Here is a 13,930-nt window from a genome sequence, read left to right as displayed (position 1 = left end):
TATGCTAACACATATATATGGAATCTAAAAAAAAAAAAAAATGGTTCTGAAGAAATAGGGGCAGGACACAAATAAAAAAGCTTGAAGTATTTTTTTATTGATAAACATTTTTATTCTAATATTATAGTAATAATTCAAGTGCAGTTCTCTTTGAAAAGTCAACTCTGTTAAAACAAAACTTGTTAAATATCTTTCATCAAGCATAGGCATATTCTTTTCAATCCCTCACAGCAGTCAGACCTATGTAGCAGAGGTAAGATTTTTTTTTAAAGCCTACTACATTTTGTTATTGCTTAAAAAATCTGAATCAGTTGTCAAGGTCTCAGAAGCAGTGATTAATTGACTTTTGAAAGCTCTACCAGATACTCTGACATAAAATCATGAATCCAGACATCTGTGTCTGGCAGCGATGTGTCCACTAAATAGACCACTACTTTCTGGTCCCAAGGGTTAGTCTCTACGTAGACGTAAAGAATGGACTTGAGGACACGGGGAGGCGGAAGGGTAAGCTGGGACAAAGTGAGAGAGTGGCATGGACATATATACACTACCAAACGTAAAACAGATAGCTAGTGGGAAGCAGTTGGAGATCAGCTCGGTGTTTTGTGACCACCTAGAGGGGTGGGATAAGGAGAATGGGAGGGAGATGCAAGAGGGAGGGGATATGGGGATATATGTATATGTATAGCTGATTCACCTTGTTATACAGCAGAAACTAACACAATATTGTAAAGCAATTATACTCCAATAAAGATGATAAAAAAATTACTATCTGGCCCTTTTACAGAAAAAGTTCTCTGATCTCTGGACTATACTCACAGTCTCTACTCTCTTACTGTCCATTCACCTTTCAACCCACTCCAGTCTTTAATCCTTCCAGTGAAATTGCTTACCAAGATTACTGATCACATCATGACATCAAACCCAAATCTTGCCCATCTGACACAGCTGGCCACTGTCCTGCAAATACTGACCTCTTCTGGCTCCCATGACAAAGTGATGGATTTCCTAGATTTCCTCCTACCTCTCAAACCTTCCTTCGAGGAAAGGTTTCTTGATACTTTAATACGCCATGGATCCTTCTGGCATCTAATGAAGCCTACGGACCCTTCTCAGAATAATTTTTTAAAGATATAATATAAATTATGAAACATTACAAAAAGCCCAATTCTACTGTAATGCAGTTTTCAAAATATTAAAAAGTTGTGATATGTGCTTACTTATTAATGCATTGTTAATACATTAAAAAACAGGATGTAGTTGTGGGTTTAATAACTCTGTACTGTAATTCTGAAGTAGTGATAAGTATAAATGTTATTTTGAGATACCAGCAACAATCATAATTTAATATGAAAATATCTTGATTTCTACTGGTGACAAAACTACAAATATTAATAATACTGTGGTTTGACGCCTATATTCAAAATTAAAGGAAATGCTAAATTTCAGTTAGAGGTTAGTAAAAACAAGAAAAGTTTCTCCCGACCAAGTTCATGGACCCTGAATTTTATCAATGAATCCCTGTGGACCCCAGATTAAGAACCACTGCACTACAAGGTCTCAGCAGTTTTCATGGCTTCAGAACCAACTATATGTTGAGTACTCCTGGGCTTGTATCTCCAACCCAGACCTCTCCTCTGAGTTCAGACTGCTACATCCAACCTCCTACTGGACATCTCTACTTGGATATCTCACAGATAACTTAAACTTTACACCTTAACATGTCAAAAAACCAGGCCTGAACTCTTGAATCTTCCCATTACCCAACCCCTTTTCAACACCACTCTCCCCGTCTCAATAAATGGACCAGCAAATCCTAAGTTACTCAAGGCAGAAACTGAGGTCAATCTTGATACCATCTTCTTTCCCAAATTATCAGTAAGTTCCATGGACTCTATCTCCAGAATACCAAATCCATCTGCTCCTTTCCAGTCCACCATGTTCCTTCAACCTACCAGCCTCTCTCTTGACACTCCCTCCACCAGTTACCACATAGCAGCCAAAATTTAATTTTTAAAATATAAGTAAGATTAGGTCACAACCTCACTTAAAACTTTTCAATGGCTTTCTATTGCTCTCAAGATAAAATGTAAACTCCTCACTGGCCTCTAAGATCCTGAGTGATTTGGCCCCGCCTGCCTCTCCAACTTCATCTGCGGTCATTCTCCCTCTTCACTTGCTACACTCCAAACACAATGATCTTTCAATCCTCAGAACACACTAAGGTCTTTCCTACCTGAGAGCTTCTGAATACACAGCTGTATCTGTTTTAAATGCTCTGTTTTATGCTTTTGGAATGACCAACTCTATGGCATCCTTCAAGTCTCAGTTTAAATCTTACCTGCTCAGATAGATGTTACTCTATTTAATTAAATAACCTTGGTTATTCCCTGTCCCAGCACTCTCTGTTGCTTCCACAGCATTTTCCGCATTTTGTGAACTGTATATTTATTTGCTTACCTGTATACTGTCTTCTCCCATAAGTAGAATAAGGGCAGGGGCCAGTTTACTTACTACGTATTCAGGACCTACTGCAGTGTCAAGTAGACAGTAGGTATATGTAATATATATTTCTTGAATGAATATGGTCCTCACCCTCAAAGCACTTTCTATGTGGGACAACAAGACCCAGAGGGCCCTTCAGAAAATACCTGGTAGAGTGATTCCATGATTCTACTGAACTTTCTCAACTACGATTTCCCGAAAGAATTGTGTCCCTCATTCTGAGAGAACTACCTACAAGAATACTGGAAATATACAAGAATACTAATTCTACCAGCAGCAGAGTATATGAAGAGTGGGACAATAGCAAGAAACTTCTCAGGAAAATAAATTTTGTGCCCATTGTGCCTAGGAATGAAAAACCATAAAAGCAAAGAGAGGCAGAAATATAATTATAATTCTACGAAACTTTATCAACATTGAGGCCACATAACAGGACATTATGGTATGGATGGATGCAAGATCTCTGAGGAAACAGACACTATCTCTAAACTTAACAAGAAAACAATAGCAGTCCCTTTTCTCCATTCTAAAATTACAATATGAATTCTAGGCAATCCACTCTTACACCTACTCTTCTTTAGAGTACTGGTTCTCAACTGGGTCAGTTTTGCCTCTTAAAAAGCATTAGTTTATGTCTGGAGACATTTTGGGTTGTCACAACTAGGGGGTAAAGGGTTCTACTGGCAATCTGGCGAGCAGAGAGACCAAAGATGCTGCTAAACACACTACAATGCACAGAACACTCCCCACAACAAAGAATTATTCAACCCCGAATGTCATTAACACCAAAGTTGACAGACTCTTTAGAGTAGCATGTGATCAAAAACTTAATATCATATAATTGACAGGCATACATCATCTCTGGAAGAACATATAAGAAACCAATAAGGGGCTTCCCTGGTGGCACAGTGGTTGAGAGTCCGCCTGCCGATGCAGAGAACACGGGTTCGTGCTCCCGTCCAGGAAGATCCCACATGCCGCTGAGCGGCTGGGCCTGTGAGCCATGGCCGCTGAGCCTGCGCGTCCAGAGCCTGTGCTCCGCAACTGGAGAGGCCACAACAGTGAGAGGCCCGCGTGCCACAAAAGAAAAAAAAAAGAAACTAATAAGAGTGATTGTCTCTGGGGAGGGGAGCTAAAGGTTTGGGGGAAAAGAGGAGTGGTAGGGAGATTTAGTTTTTAAATATACACCCTTTTGTGCCTTCTGAATTCTGTACTACACATACATGTTACCTATTCAAAAACAATAAAAAATAACCAAAAATTAGTGTGGCTCAAGACTATGATCTCAAAAGACTACCTTCAATTTATTAAACATTACCAAAAAGAAAACAAAAAGAACAGGACCTATGTTGTAGAATGAATCCTGAACTAAGAGTTAAGAAAATCCAGGTTTTGTCACTCCAAACTGTGGAACAAAGCCTACCACTAAACCTGGAGGGTGTTTCCTCATACGCAGAATTGGAGGATGATGTGCCTCACTCAATGTACACAGAACTGTGAAGATCAAGTGAAATAATGCAGGTGAAATACTTTACAAACTATTTAAGAGCCATACAAATACACTGTAATTATTATTATTTTAAGATCCTGGTATCGTGAAAGAACAAAACTAGAAATTATAAATGAGACCCTTTAACATTATTCCCTTCCTAAATTAGACATCTTTTCCAATATCACTGGGGCTTTAGCAATTGTTCCTGTTAACTGAACTGAAATCTTCAATTTCTGCTGCAAGAGGCTAAGCAACTCAAGGGAAAGGTCTTATGATGAGCTATACAAACTGTAGGTGATCACTATTTATCTGATGATTTTTATGCTTATGATAAAGGTTAAGAAAAAAACTTTTTCCTGAGTCATTCAATTTGCTACAAAATAAGCAGAGGTGAGGAATTTTGGCTCTGTTAAACCTCAACAATAATTCTCTGACTGGCTGTCTTAATAGAGAGAGGACAGCGAAAAACATTCATCAATACAAAACATGTATAGTTTAAACACCAACTCTCTTGTCTAACAGCTGGGCCATGTGGGCACAAGCCAAAGAGCTAGGTCTCTTACTCATGAAATTACTGACTCATGAAAACAACACTTTCAGCACTCATGTCTTTGAATGTCAAGGACAGCCAATATGTAGGAGCTGCTAGCAAAAATGATTAATGATAATGATGCTGTAAAGTTCTCTAGTTTTAGCAATTCTGAGCTGAAATAAATGAGCACAAGGACAGAATGAGTGAGGCATCAGTCACCGGAAAAGAAAAAGGAAACTGGAGGCGTCTTACGTGATATACTTGTTATAGAGGATGAATGCATGTTCAATGTTGCCTTCCTCAGAGTAAATAGATGCCATTCGGATAATCTCCATTCCAGAGCGGAAGTACCGACGGGGTGGAATGTCTTCGTTTATCTCCACTGCGCTACCCATCTGCGAGAGAGCCCTCACCCGGTCTTCGGGTGGGAGGCTCACATCTCCACGGTCAGACATCAGGACCAAGAAGTTCTGAAACAGAAAAAAAAAAAAAAAGATGGCATCAACGCCAAGGCCCCCATCAGCCGAGCACAGCCTAGTACACTGTGTTTTTCCCACAAACCTCTACCTTACAAAGAAATTAAAAGAAACATACCACATGCTGTAGCTCATATCAAATAAGGTCTCTTTCCCATAAGAAGCCTGAGACCCTCAAGGAAGCCCACATCACAAGGATGAAAGGATTGGCAGACTCAAAAACCCATAATCCCTGCACCATAATTAGGTGGCACAAAGAGTATAACTATAATGAGCCACTAGCGTTTCAATTCTCTCTTAATGCTAATCATTCCATGTCATTAGGTAGCCCTGCCCTTGGCATCATAAAAAGAGGGACAGTATCTTATATTTTTTCCATTATCTCTCCTCCCAGCTACCCACTTCCATCCACCCCAGTACCTGGCAGAGTATACTCAGTGAACTTTCATGATGATAACTGACTTCAAGCTGATCATTTAACCTGAGGGTAACTGACCTGAGCACACGGTTAGTTAGAGGAAATGGTGTGGGAATGAATGTTCATAATCCCAACTCTGCTCATGAAACCACTATTCCAGTCAACCTACAACATCATTCACCATTTCAGGGCAAGGAATTTAGACCTAGAAAACAATTTATTCAAATCTATCTTCAAAGACTAAGTACTCTCTGAATAACAAAAGGACACAAAGGTAACTTGAAATGCAAAAAACAAACCAACAAAAAACCCTGGAAGTTTTCCCTCCTTGGGTCTCAGATTGCAGTCATTCTATAATCTTTCTTGATATTGTTGCTGTTAGAATCAGACTCCAACTTCCAATCAGATACCACTCTACGATCATTTCCAAAAAGATTCTGGTAATTGGATACATACTGAATTACAGCACATCCTAACCAGCATGCTGTAGGATATACAAGCTATAGCAGATTTTGGAATTCAAGGCTCTGTCAACTGGCCTCATTTTGTCCTTTTAATCTTAAACCTTACTCATTCCCAACAGAGATCTTTTGCTTCAGTCGGGATTCTTATCTGCCCAGAAATCCTAACATTTCAGTTTCATTTGTCTATCCACTGCTTTTGTTTTCTATTCCAACCTGTCCCTCAGAGATGGTCTTCTCCGGGCCAATTCTATCTCCAAGTCACACTTCCTCCACCAACCTTCTTCTCAAACACCCTAATAGTACAAAAGTTGTGGGGACTACCAGGGATGTAGAGGCATTCCATCTCCTGTGGGAGCTTTTTTAGGGGCTCAGAAAGCTACTAGCAAATCTAAAACCTCCCCAAGTTGTCTAATTACTAAACTCAGGGCCAAGCCCATCAAAGCTAACTGAAGCAGAGCAAGCTTGTTGCTCTTCAGTCCCTCTTGGTAGAGTATCTTTTGGTAGAGAATGGAACCCCCTCCCGAGGCCAGGAAGTGGTGCCCAGAGCTACAAGGCTGAGCAACACTCCAGGGAGGAGATGCAGTATCCGTAAATAAGGGGGAAAGTGGCGTAAAGAACCGAGGGGGAAAGATGAGGAGGAGGCGAAAGGAAGTAGCAGGAACGAGCGAAGGGGGCATATACAGTGGAGAGGGACCTCCTGACAACTGCGTGACGCCCCCTTCTCGAAGGCACTCAAGCCCAAGTTGTCAACACCCGGCGAAATCAGCAAAGGTTTTCGGGTCTTTCGCGTGCGGTAGGAGGGGACGCGCTGGGCCCGGCTGGGGACCAGAGCCGTCAGGGGCCTCGCGCGCGGCAGGCCGGGCAGGGGTCGCGCGGAGGAGAAGGCTGCAGGCCCCACACTCACGGTGGCCGCTCCCCGCCAGAGTCCGACCACGCTCAGCAGCCCGGCCCCACCATACTCCCGGAACCCTTCCCCACCTGTCCCCGCGGACGACACTCGGCGCTTCCGGAAACGTCACATCCGGCGCCCACCCCGCCCCCTCCCTCTGGTCTATCGGTTAATTCTCAAGAACTTAGGGCAAGGGGCGGCGACTGGTGGGCGGGGCTAGAGCTGCCACCTGCGGAAAAACGCACCAATGAGGAGAGAGCGGGTCGGCGGCCACTTTGGTAAAACAAAACCAACGGGGAAGAAAGGGGAAACAAATAGTTAAAGGACCCAATGACCAAGCTAACTTTTATTTTTAGGTTAGCGCGGACACAGTAAACGTCTGCGCTAACCTAAAATGTCTGCACTAACCACCGATGCATTCCACCATGTGAAACGCTACACAAGTTGTAATACAACATCCCTTAGAAAAGCTTAGAAAGTATGGAATCAGATAAAATCTATTACATAAATCATACATTTATTGGAATTAGACTGGCAACTTTCATGCTTACCCCATGCCTTCATGTCCTTCACATTTGTGAGGTATGTTAAATGATTATGTCAGTCCTAAAAAGCTACCTTGTCCCAGTTCTCTGGAGAAAACTGTATGAGGTTTATCAGAATTGATTGGGTGTTGAACACTATCCCACCAGTCTATCAATGCCCTATATATACTACTAAGTCGTTGGAAAACCAGGAGATGAGCTGTGTTTTTACTTTTATTTTTATTGCTAAATACATATCCTCCGGTCTTCTCTATGTGGAAATTTACTTTCTCTAAATTTCCATTCCCTTATTTTTTTTAGAAATTACTCAAGTCTCAGCTCTTGATTTCACCTTAATTTTGTTCATTGCCACATTCAGAAACTCAATGTCCAGTTCTGTTTTAAATCTTTGTGGCCAGAGAGGTAGGTCACATTAGACTCATTGGCTGTTAGGGTCCATCCTTGTTAGTGGCAAGGTTTCCAGAGGAAGAGTATTTGGGGAGCAAGCATTCTAGTGGTTTCCACTAGTAGGATCTAAAAGTAAATTTCATTTTGTAGACTTTAGCACACCACTTTAGCCCCTCACGTTCTTTTTTGAATACTGGTTAAATCATTAATTTTTTTTTAGCATATGTTACAACAAAATTTTACCCGTAAATTTTTTTTTTTTTTTTTGCGGTACGCGGGCCTCTCACTGTTGTGGCCCCTCCCGCTGCGGAGCACAGGCTCCGGACGCGCAGGCTCAGCGGCCATGGCTCACGGGCCCAGCCGCTCCGCGGCATGTGGGATCTTCCCGGACCGGGGCACGAACCCGTGTCCCCTGCATCGGCAGGCGGACTCTCAACCACTGCGCCACCAGGGAAGCCCTACCCGTAAATTTGAAAAGCATATCTTCTACAACTATTTCCTTTTCAAACTGAAAGCCTTTCAAAGCTTCATTAAGAAAAGACTTCATCAGCTTGTTACTAGAAATTTCTCTCTATGTTTTCATGGATTAACTGATTCTGTTCATGGGGTTACCATCACATAAGAAGCAGGTGCACATTTGTTTTAGTTTAGCAATATTAGTTCTTGGTCTTCATAATATTCATTAAATGTTTTAATATTTAAAGCTGTTTCAATTTCTAGTCTGAATTTTGTTAAATATTACCTTTGAATTTGTCCCTGCTCCAATGTATAGTATTCAGCTTTATAAATTTTAAAAAATATTAGTAGACTAAAGAACAAAGTTTAATATTTAAGATTGTTTAGAAATATATCAATATACATTTGTTCTTGACCACAATATAATATCAATGAATTTGCTTGCTTTTGACCACTGCAAAATTGTCAAGTACTTTTCTATTTATCTACACATACTATTTCATAAATGGGTGTGCTTAACAAGTACTAAATGCTTTAAAACTGAAATAGAAACCTGTTTGCTTTGGAGTCTGATTGTATTACCCAGTAATTGAATTGCTTTGTCCTACTGCTGTCCAGAAGAATACCCACAATTTCTTTAAACTCTAAAAACAGTTGCTATAATAAAAAAGATCTTCTGCCTCATTGTCTTACTAACTTAAAATTTTGAATCTTATGAAAGAACTACTATTTTGATTTTGAGTAGGATTTTCCTGCCAGATAGCCCCTCTATCACACCCACATAAATCCAACATTCAAAGAGGGACTGCTGATCTGAAAACCTGGCTAAACTTACCAGGGTTTCTAAATCAGGGAATAGAAAGCTCCTTCTGAAAATTTCAGTTTGTTTATGGTACTTTCTACACAAAATTGTTGGCCTGAGGTATTAGACAACTGTTTTTTGCCTAGCAAAGGGCATAACACTAACTTTTTAATGTCACAATGCCAATAAAATTGTATTGAAAATGAGTGTTTAATCTCTAAGGGTCACTGTGAAAAGCCATGGGGACAAAAATATATGTATGACACATGTGTATATTATGAATGCATGGAAATTATGTTCCTTTTCAGTTGGAGTTGGAATTACCTCATGAAGAAGTTGTTCCTTGAGAAGGCTACAGTAAAACTAGTAACATAGAGGTGAATCTGAGGTTTGGGGCTCCACCTGTAGTTTGTTTTGAAGAATAGTATCTCCTGTCACCAAGAAAAATGTCTAGTTGGGAAAATGAGGTTTTGTTTTGTTTTTTAAAGATATATCATGCAAGCACAATGTTTATTTATTTATTTATTTATTGGCTGCCCTGGTTCTTCGTTGTGGCGCGCAGGCTTCTCTAGTTGTGATGCATCGGCTCCAGAGCATGTGGGCTCAGTAGTTGAGGCACGGGTTTAGTTGCCCCGCAGCATGTGGGATCTTAGTTCCCCGACCAGGGTTCGAACCTGTGTCCCCTGCATCGGAAGGCAGATTCTTTTTTGTTTTTATTTGGAAGGCGGATTCTTAACCAGTGGACCACCAGGGAAGTCCCAGGAAAATGAGTTTTTAATGTATGCTTGTAAAGGTTTTAAATGTGTGTGTATTATTACAATTAATGCTTAAATTTGTGCATAAGCAGTCAATTTTATTTTAGACGTATTTTCTTCCTTTGTTACCTGCTAGCTAGCTATGAGTTATACGATTTATTCCTAATAGCTGAGAGCCTTTTGTTTTAGGTAAGAGTGCCATTCTCAAGGTTGAAAATTTCAACAAGAGTTAAATGAGAAAACAAACTTTAGGACTATTTGAGTTGTACAGTTTGGGTTGAGGGATTTTATCATTTTATATTTGGTTTACATATTTATTTACAAAAATATTGCCATATGACCAACCACTATAAGTTTGATTGCAAGATAAAGAATTGCATACTGCTGTATTTATACTCCTTGAAAAACATTCATTTATTCAGTCAACAACTATTTATTGAGTACCTACTTTGTGCCAGACACTGTTCAAGGCATTGGGCATATATTAGCCAACAAAGCAGACAAAAAGAAACACAACCCTGCCCTCAAGGATCTTATATTCTAGTGATGGGTGAGGGAATGATGGATTACAAGCAATTATGTGATAAATAAGTAATTACATAGTATATTAGAAGATTCTAAATACCATGGGAGAAGTGGGCTCTGTAAAGGGAATCAGATTGAAGGAAAGGAGAAGTGCAGGGGGACAGTTGTAATTTCAGATAGTGCAGTCAGATAAACCCTCATTGGAAAGATTTGAGTAAAGACTTGGAGGTAACAGCAGGCAGGGAACAGCAAGTACCAAGGCCCTGAGCCAGGAGCTCTCTGATGTACTTAAGGACCAGCAAGGGCTGAGCGTGATGGGAGTGGAATGAGTGACAGGGAACATAGCAATGGATCATGTACATCAGGGCTCAGCAAACTACTTGTCTTTGCAAATGAAGTTTTATTGGAACACAGCCATGCCCATTCATTTACATATTTTCTATGGCTGCTTTCATGCTACCACTGCAGAGTTGAATAGCTGAGACAAAAACAATCTGGCTCACAGAGACTAACATTTTTACTGTCTGGCTGTTTATTTGTTGACCCCCGATGTATGTAGGGCCACATAGGCCATTGCAGGGACCTTGGCTTTGACACTGAGAAAAATGAGAAGCCGTGGGAGGGTTCAAGCAGAAGAAGGACAGGATCTGACTAATGTTTTGAAAGGATCATTACAGTGGCTGTGTTGACAAATTTTAGGCAGGCAAGGGTGGGAATAGGAAAGCCAGTCAGGACTGTGGTTCACAAGGTACACTGGGGCGCCCCCCAGGACACCACATAAATTCACCAGCCTATAGCAGGGTATTTAAAATTTTTGAAGGATTCACAGCAATATTTGACATCTGTTAGATACCATGTGAGCTTCTAGCTGGTAGGTAGTTCACAGTTTCAACATTAGGTTGTGCTATACTACTTTCAATGCTGTCATATGATTGTGAACCTGGGATTTTTGGCAGTAGTTGTAACAAAAGTCAAGTACTAATTGAAGATCAGTGTGGAGCAGGAAATGAGTCTGGCAGCATCCAATTTAAGTCTAAGGTTTGAGATGTTGTACAGTGCCCAACAGTCCCCCACATTCCATTAGCAAATAATTGTGGTTATTTCAGAGTGAAATAAAAATATTTTCCTTTTAATTGACATGTATTATTTTTCAAACGTCTACCTAGTTGTTGGAGCATTGTATTATTGTGCAAATGGAGCATTTTTCCTGTGGCTGCTCTAACAAATCACCACAGCTGGTGGCTTTAAAAAGCAGAAATTTATTTTTTCACAGTTCTGGAGGCCGGAAGTCTGAAATCAATACCACTGGGACAAAACTAAGGTGTCAGTAGGATTTACACTCCCTTCAGAGTCTCTTGAGGGAGTTTTCATTCCTTGCTTCTGCCAGCCTCTGGTGGTTGCTGGCATTGCTTGGCTGGTGGCTGCAACACTCCAGTCTTTGCTTCCATGGTCACTTTGCCTTTCCCTCTTCTGTCTCTATCAAATCTCTTTCTGCCTCCGTTTTGTAAGACGCATAAGATTACATTTAGGGCTCACCCTGATAATCCAGGATAACCTCCCCATCTCAAGATCCTTAATTTGATCACATATGCAAAGATCCTTCTTCTAAATAAGGTAGTAATATTTATAGGTTTGAGGAATTAGGATCTGATCTCTTTGTGTGGTCGTTATCCAGCCTACTGCAAACATAAATGCTTATTAATTATTGGCACCCAACTAGTTAATAAATGGTACTGTTAAGTATTGCTTTGAGCCTAGAGGTAAGACACCAAAAGCTCTGTAAATCTAGAAAGTTTGGGAAGCTTCTGAGTTAGGAGGCTCTCCTAGTAATCTGGGCAGGAAATGATGGGGGCTTGGACTAACGTGGAAATGGAGGAAAGTGGTTAGAAGTGCACAAGTTCTAGATACAATTCAAAGGTAAGGCAGACAGAGTTTGCTGATGCATGGTTGGCAGGGAAGAAGAGGAGTCAAGTGATTTTGAAGGTTTCTGGCCTGAGCAACCGAAAAAATGATATTACCATGAACTGAGATGAAGAAAACTGGGCATGGACCAGGTCTTTTGCTGGGGAGGAGGGCAGATTGGAAATTCCACTTTGTACATGCTTAGGAAAGTCAATAAAAGAGAAGGAAAAGAGGGAAGGAAAAGATACACATTCCTGACCAGGACCTGCCTTCAGACTCTCCCACTGCCCACAGGCTTACTTCACCTCTCATGGTGGCCAAATGTCCCCCAACCCATGAGCCCTTTAGGTTGTTGTGTTTTAACTTCCTACTCAAAACATGGACTGAGCAAATACACACATGAGACATCAGACAGAGGAGACTTAGAAAGCCTCTTCTGACCCAGAGTCCTAACGAGGGAAGTGTAAATGGGGCTCTGCTTCGGGAAACTGAAAATTACAGGACCCCACATTTCAAGTAATTATGGCAAATGATGGAGCAGAATTTCAGAAAGATGGAGGCAGTTGCACAGCTTTTGAATCTCACCAAACCCTCTCATGGAACTAGATCAACCAAAACCAAGTGCCCATGGGTAACACTTATCGAGAAACTAGAAACCCCAAAACAAGAGGGTGTGTCAGACCACCACCAACAGAGACCTGCCTGGTCCCAGCATCTGTACCAAAGGAAGTGTCAGACAGGAGCAAGCATCTGATGGACATGAAGACAGGAGTCCTTCAAAATGCCAGCAGGTATTCATTGGAAAGCACTGTGGGCCAATATGAGAACAGCAGCTGACTGGGAGAGATTTTACCAAACTCTAACGTGAGTAAGGACAAGGGGCCCAGAATAGTCTAAAGGGATGGAGCAGTCTAGCCCTTCTACATCTTCAAACTGAGCAGCCAGAGCTCCTTTCCAGGATGTGACCCACACAAAAGAGAAACTTCTGGGAGGAAAAACAGGCAAAAAGGGAAATGTCTTGGTAAAATTCAGGGAGGGCAGCAGAGCCAGGAAACCTCCGAAAGTAAGCCACTGTGTTTTTGAATACTACATTAAAAAAAACAGACAAACAGAAATTCTGTGAAGTTAGAAAAGCGATTCTCAATCACACCTCCTTTTTATTTTTTTAATATATATATTTTTTAATTAATTTATTTATTTGGTTGTGCTGGGTCTTAGTTGCAGCAGGCAGGCTCCTTAGTTGCAGCTCCTGAGTTGTAGCATGCGAACTCTTAGTTGCGGCATTCATGTGAGATCTAGGCCCCTGACCAGGGATCGAACCCGGGACCCCCTGCATTGGGAGCTTGGAGTCTTATCCACTGCACCACTAAGGTACTCCCTTTTTCTTTTTTCTTCCTTCCTTCCTTCCTTCCTTCCTTTCTTTAAAGCTCCAAGTCATTTAAAATACATGACTTCTTACTAAAAATCTCCAGTTCATATAACCAAGGGGTTTATAGCTTCTCCTTTAAGTTACATTCCTGGGACTTCCCTGGTGGTCCAGAGGTTAAGATTTGGTGCTTCCAATGCAGCAGACATGGGTTGAATCCCTAGTTGGGGAGCTGAGATCCCACATGCTGCGCAGCCAAAGAAATTTTTTTTTAAAAGTTATATTCCTGTATTATTGAATTTAGTGGTTTAGATGATTTCAATTTATTTACCAGGAACAAACAAAACATAATGTAAAAACAGTTTTCAGGAAATTATTTCCATCATTCTTTTCTTCCCTTTCTCCTGCAGACTGGT

General features: G+C 40.9%; 1 protein-coding gene across 3 annotated transcripts in view; it reads right to left on the bottom strand.

The window, feature by feature from the left end:
* Positions 1-6,910, bottom strand: part of STAMBP (STAM binding protein) — a 34,313-nt gene extending 27,403 nt beyond the window's left edge. For 2 of the 3 annotated variants that reach the window (XM_032653040.1, XM_032653043.1), the window contains exons 1-2: positions 6,792-6,884; positions 4,782-4,999 (exon numbers count right to left, since the gene is read on the bottom strand). In XM_032653040.1, coding sequence (XP_032508931.1) covers positions 4,782-4,984 — 203 coding nt within the window. In that variant the 5' untranslated portion in view covers positions 4,985-4,999; positions 6,792-6,884. Of the gene's footprint in view, positions 1-4,781; positions 5,000-6,791 lie in introns of all 3 variants that reach the window. The other variant, XM_032653041.1, reaches the window with a different exon arrangement.
* Positions 6,911-13,930: the final 7,020 nt, after the last annotated feature.

Source organism: Phocoena sinus, chromosome 13 (assembly GCF_008692025.1).
Source record: "Phocoena sinus isolate mPhoSin1 chromosome 13, mPhoSin1.pri, whole genome shotgun sequence".
NCBI classification, from domain to species: Eukaryota; Metazoa; Chordata; class Mammalia; order Artiodactyla; family Phocoenidae; genus Phocoena; species Phocoena sinus.
This window is presented reverse-complemented; position numbering and strand designations above follow the sequence as displayed.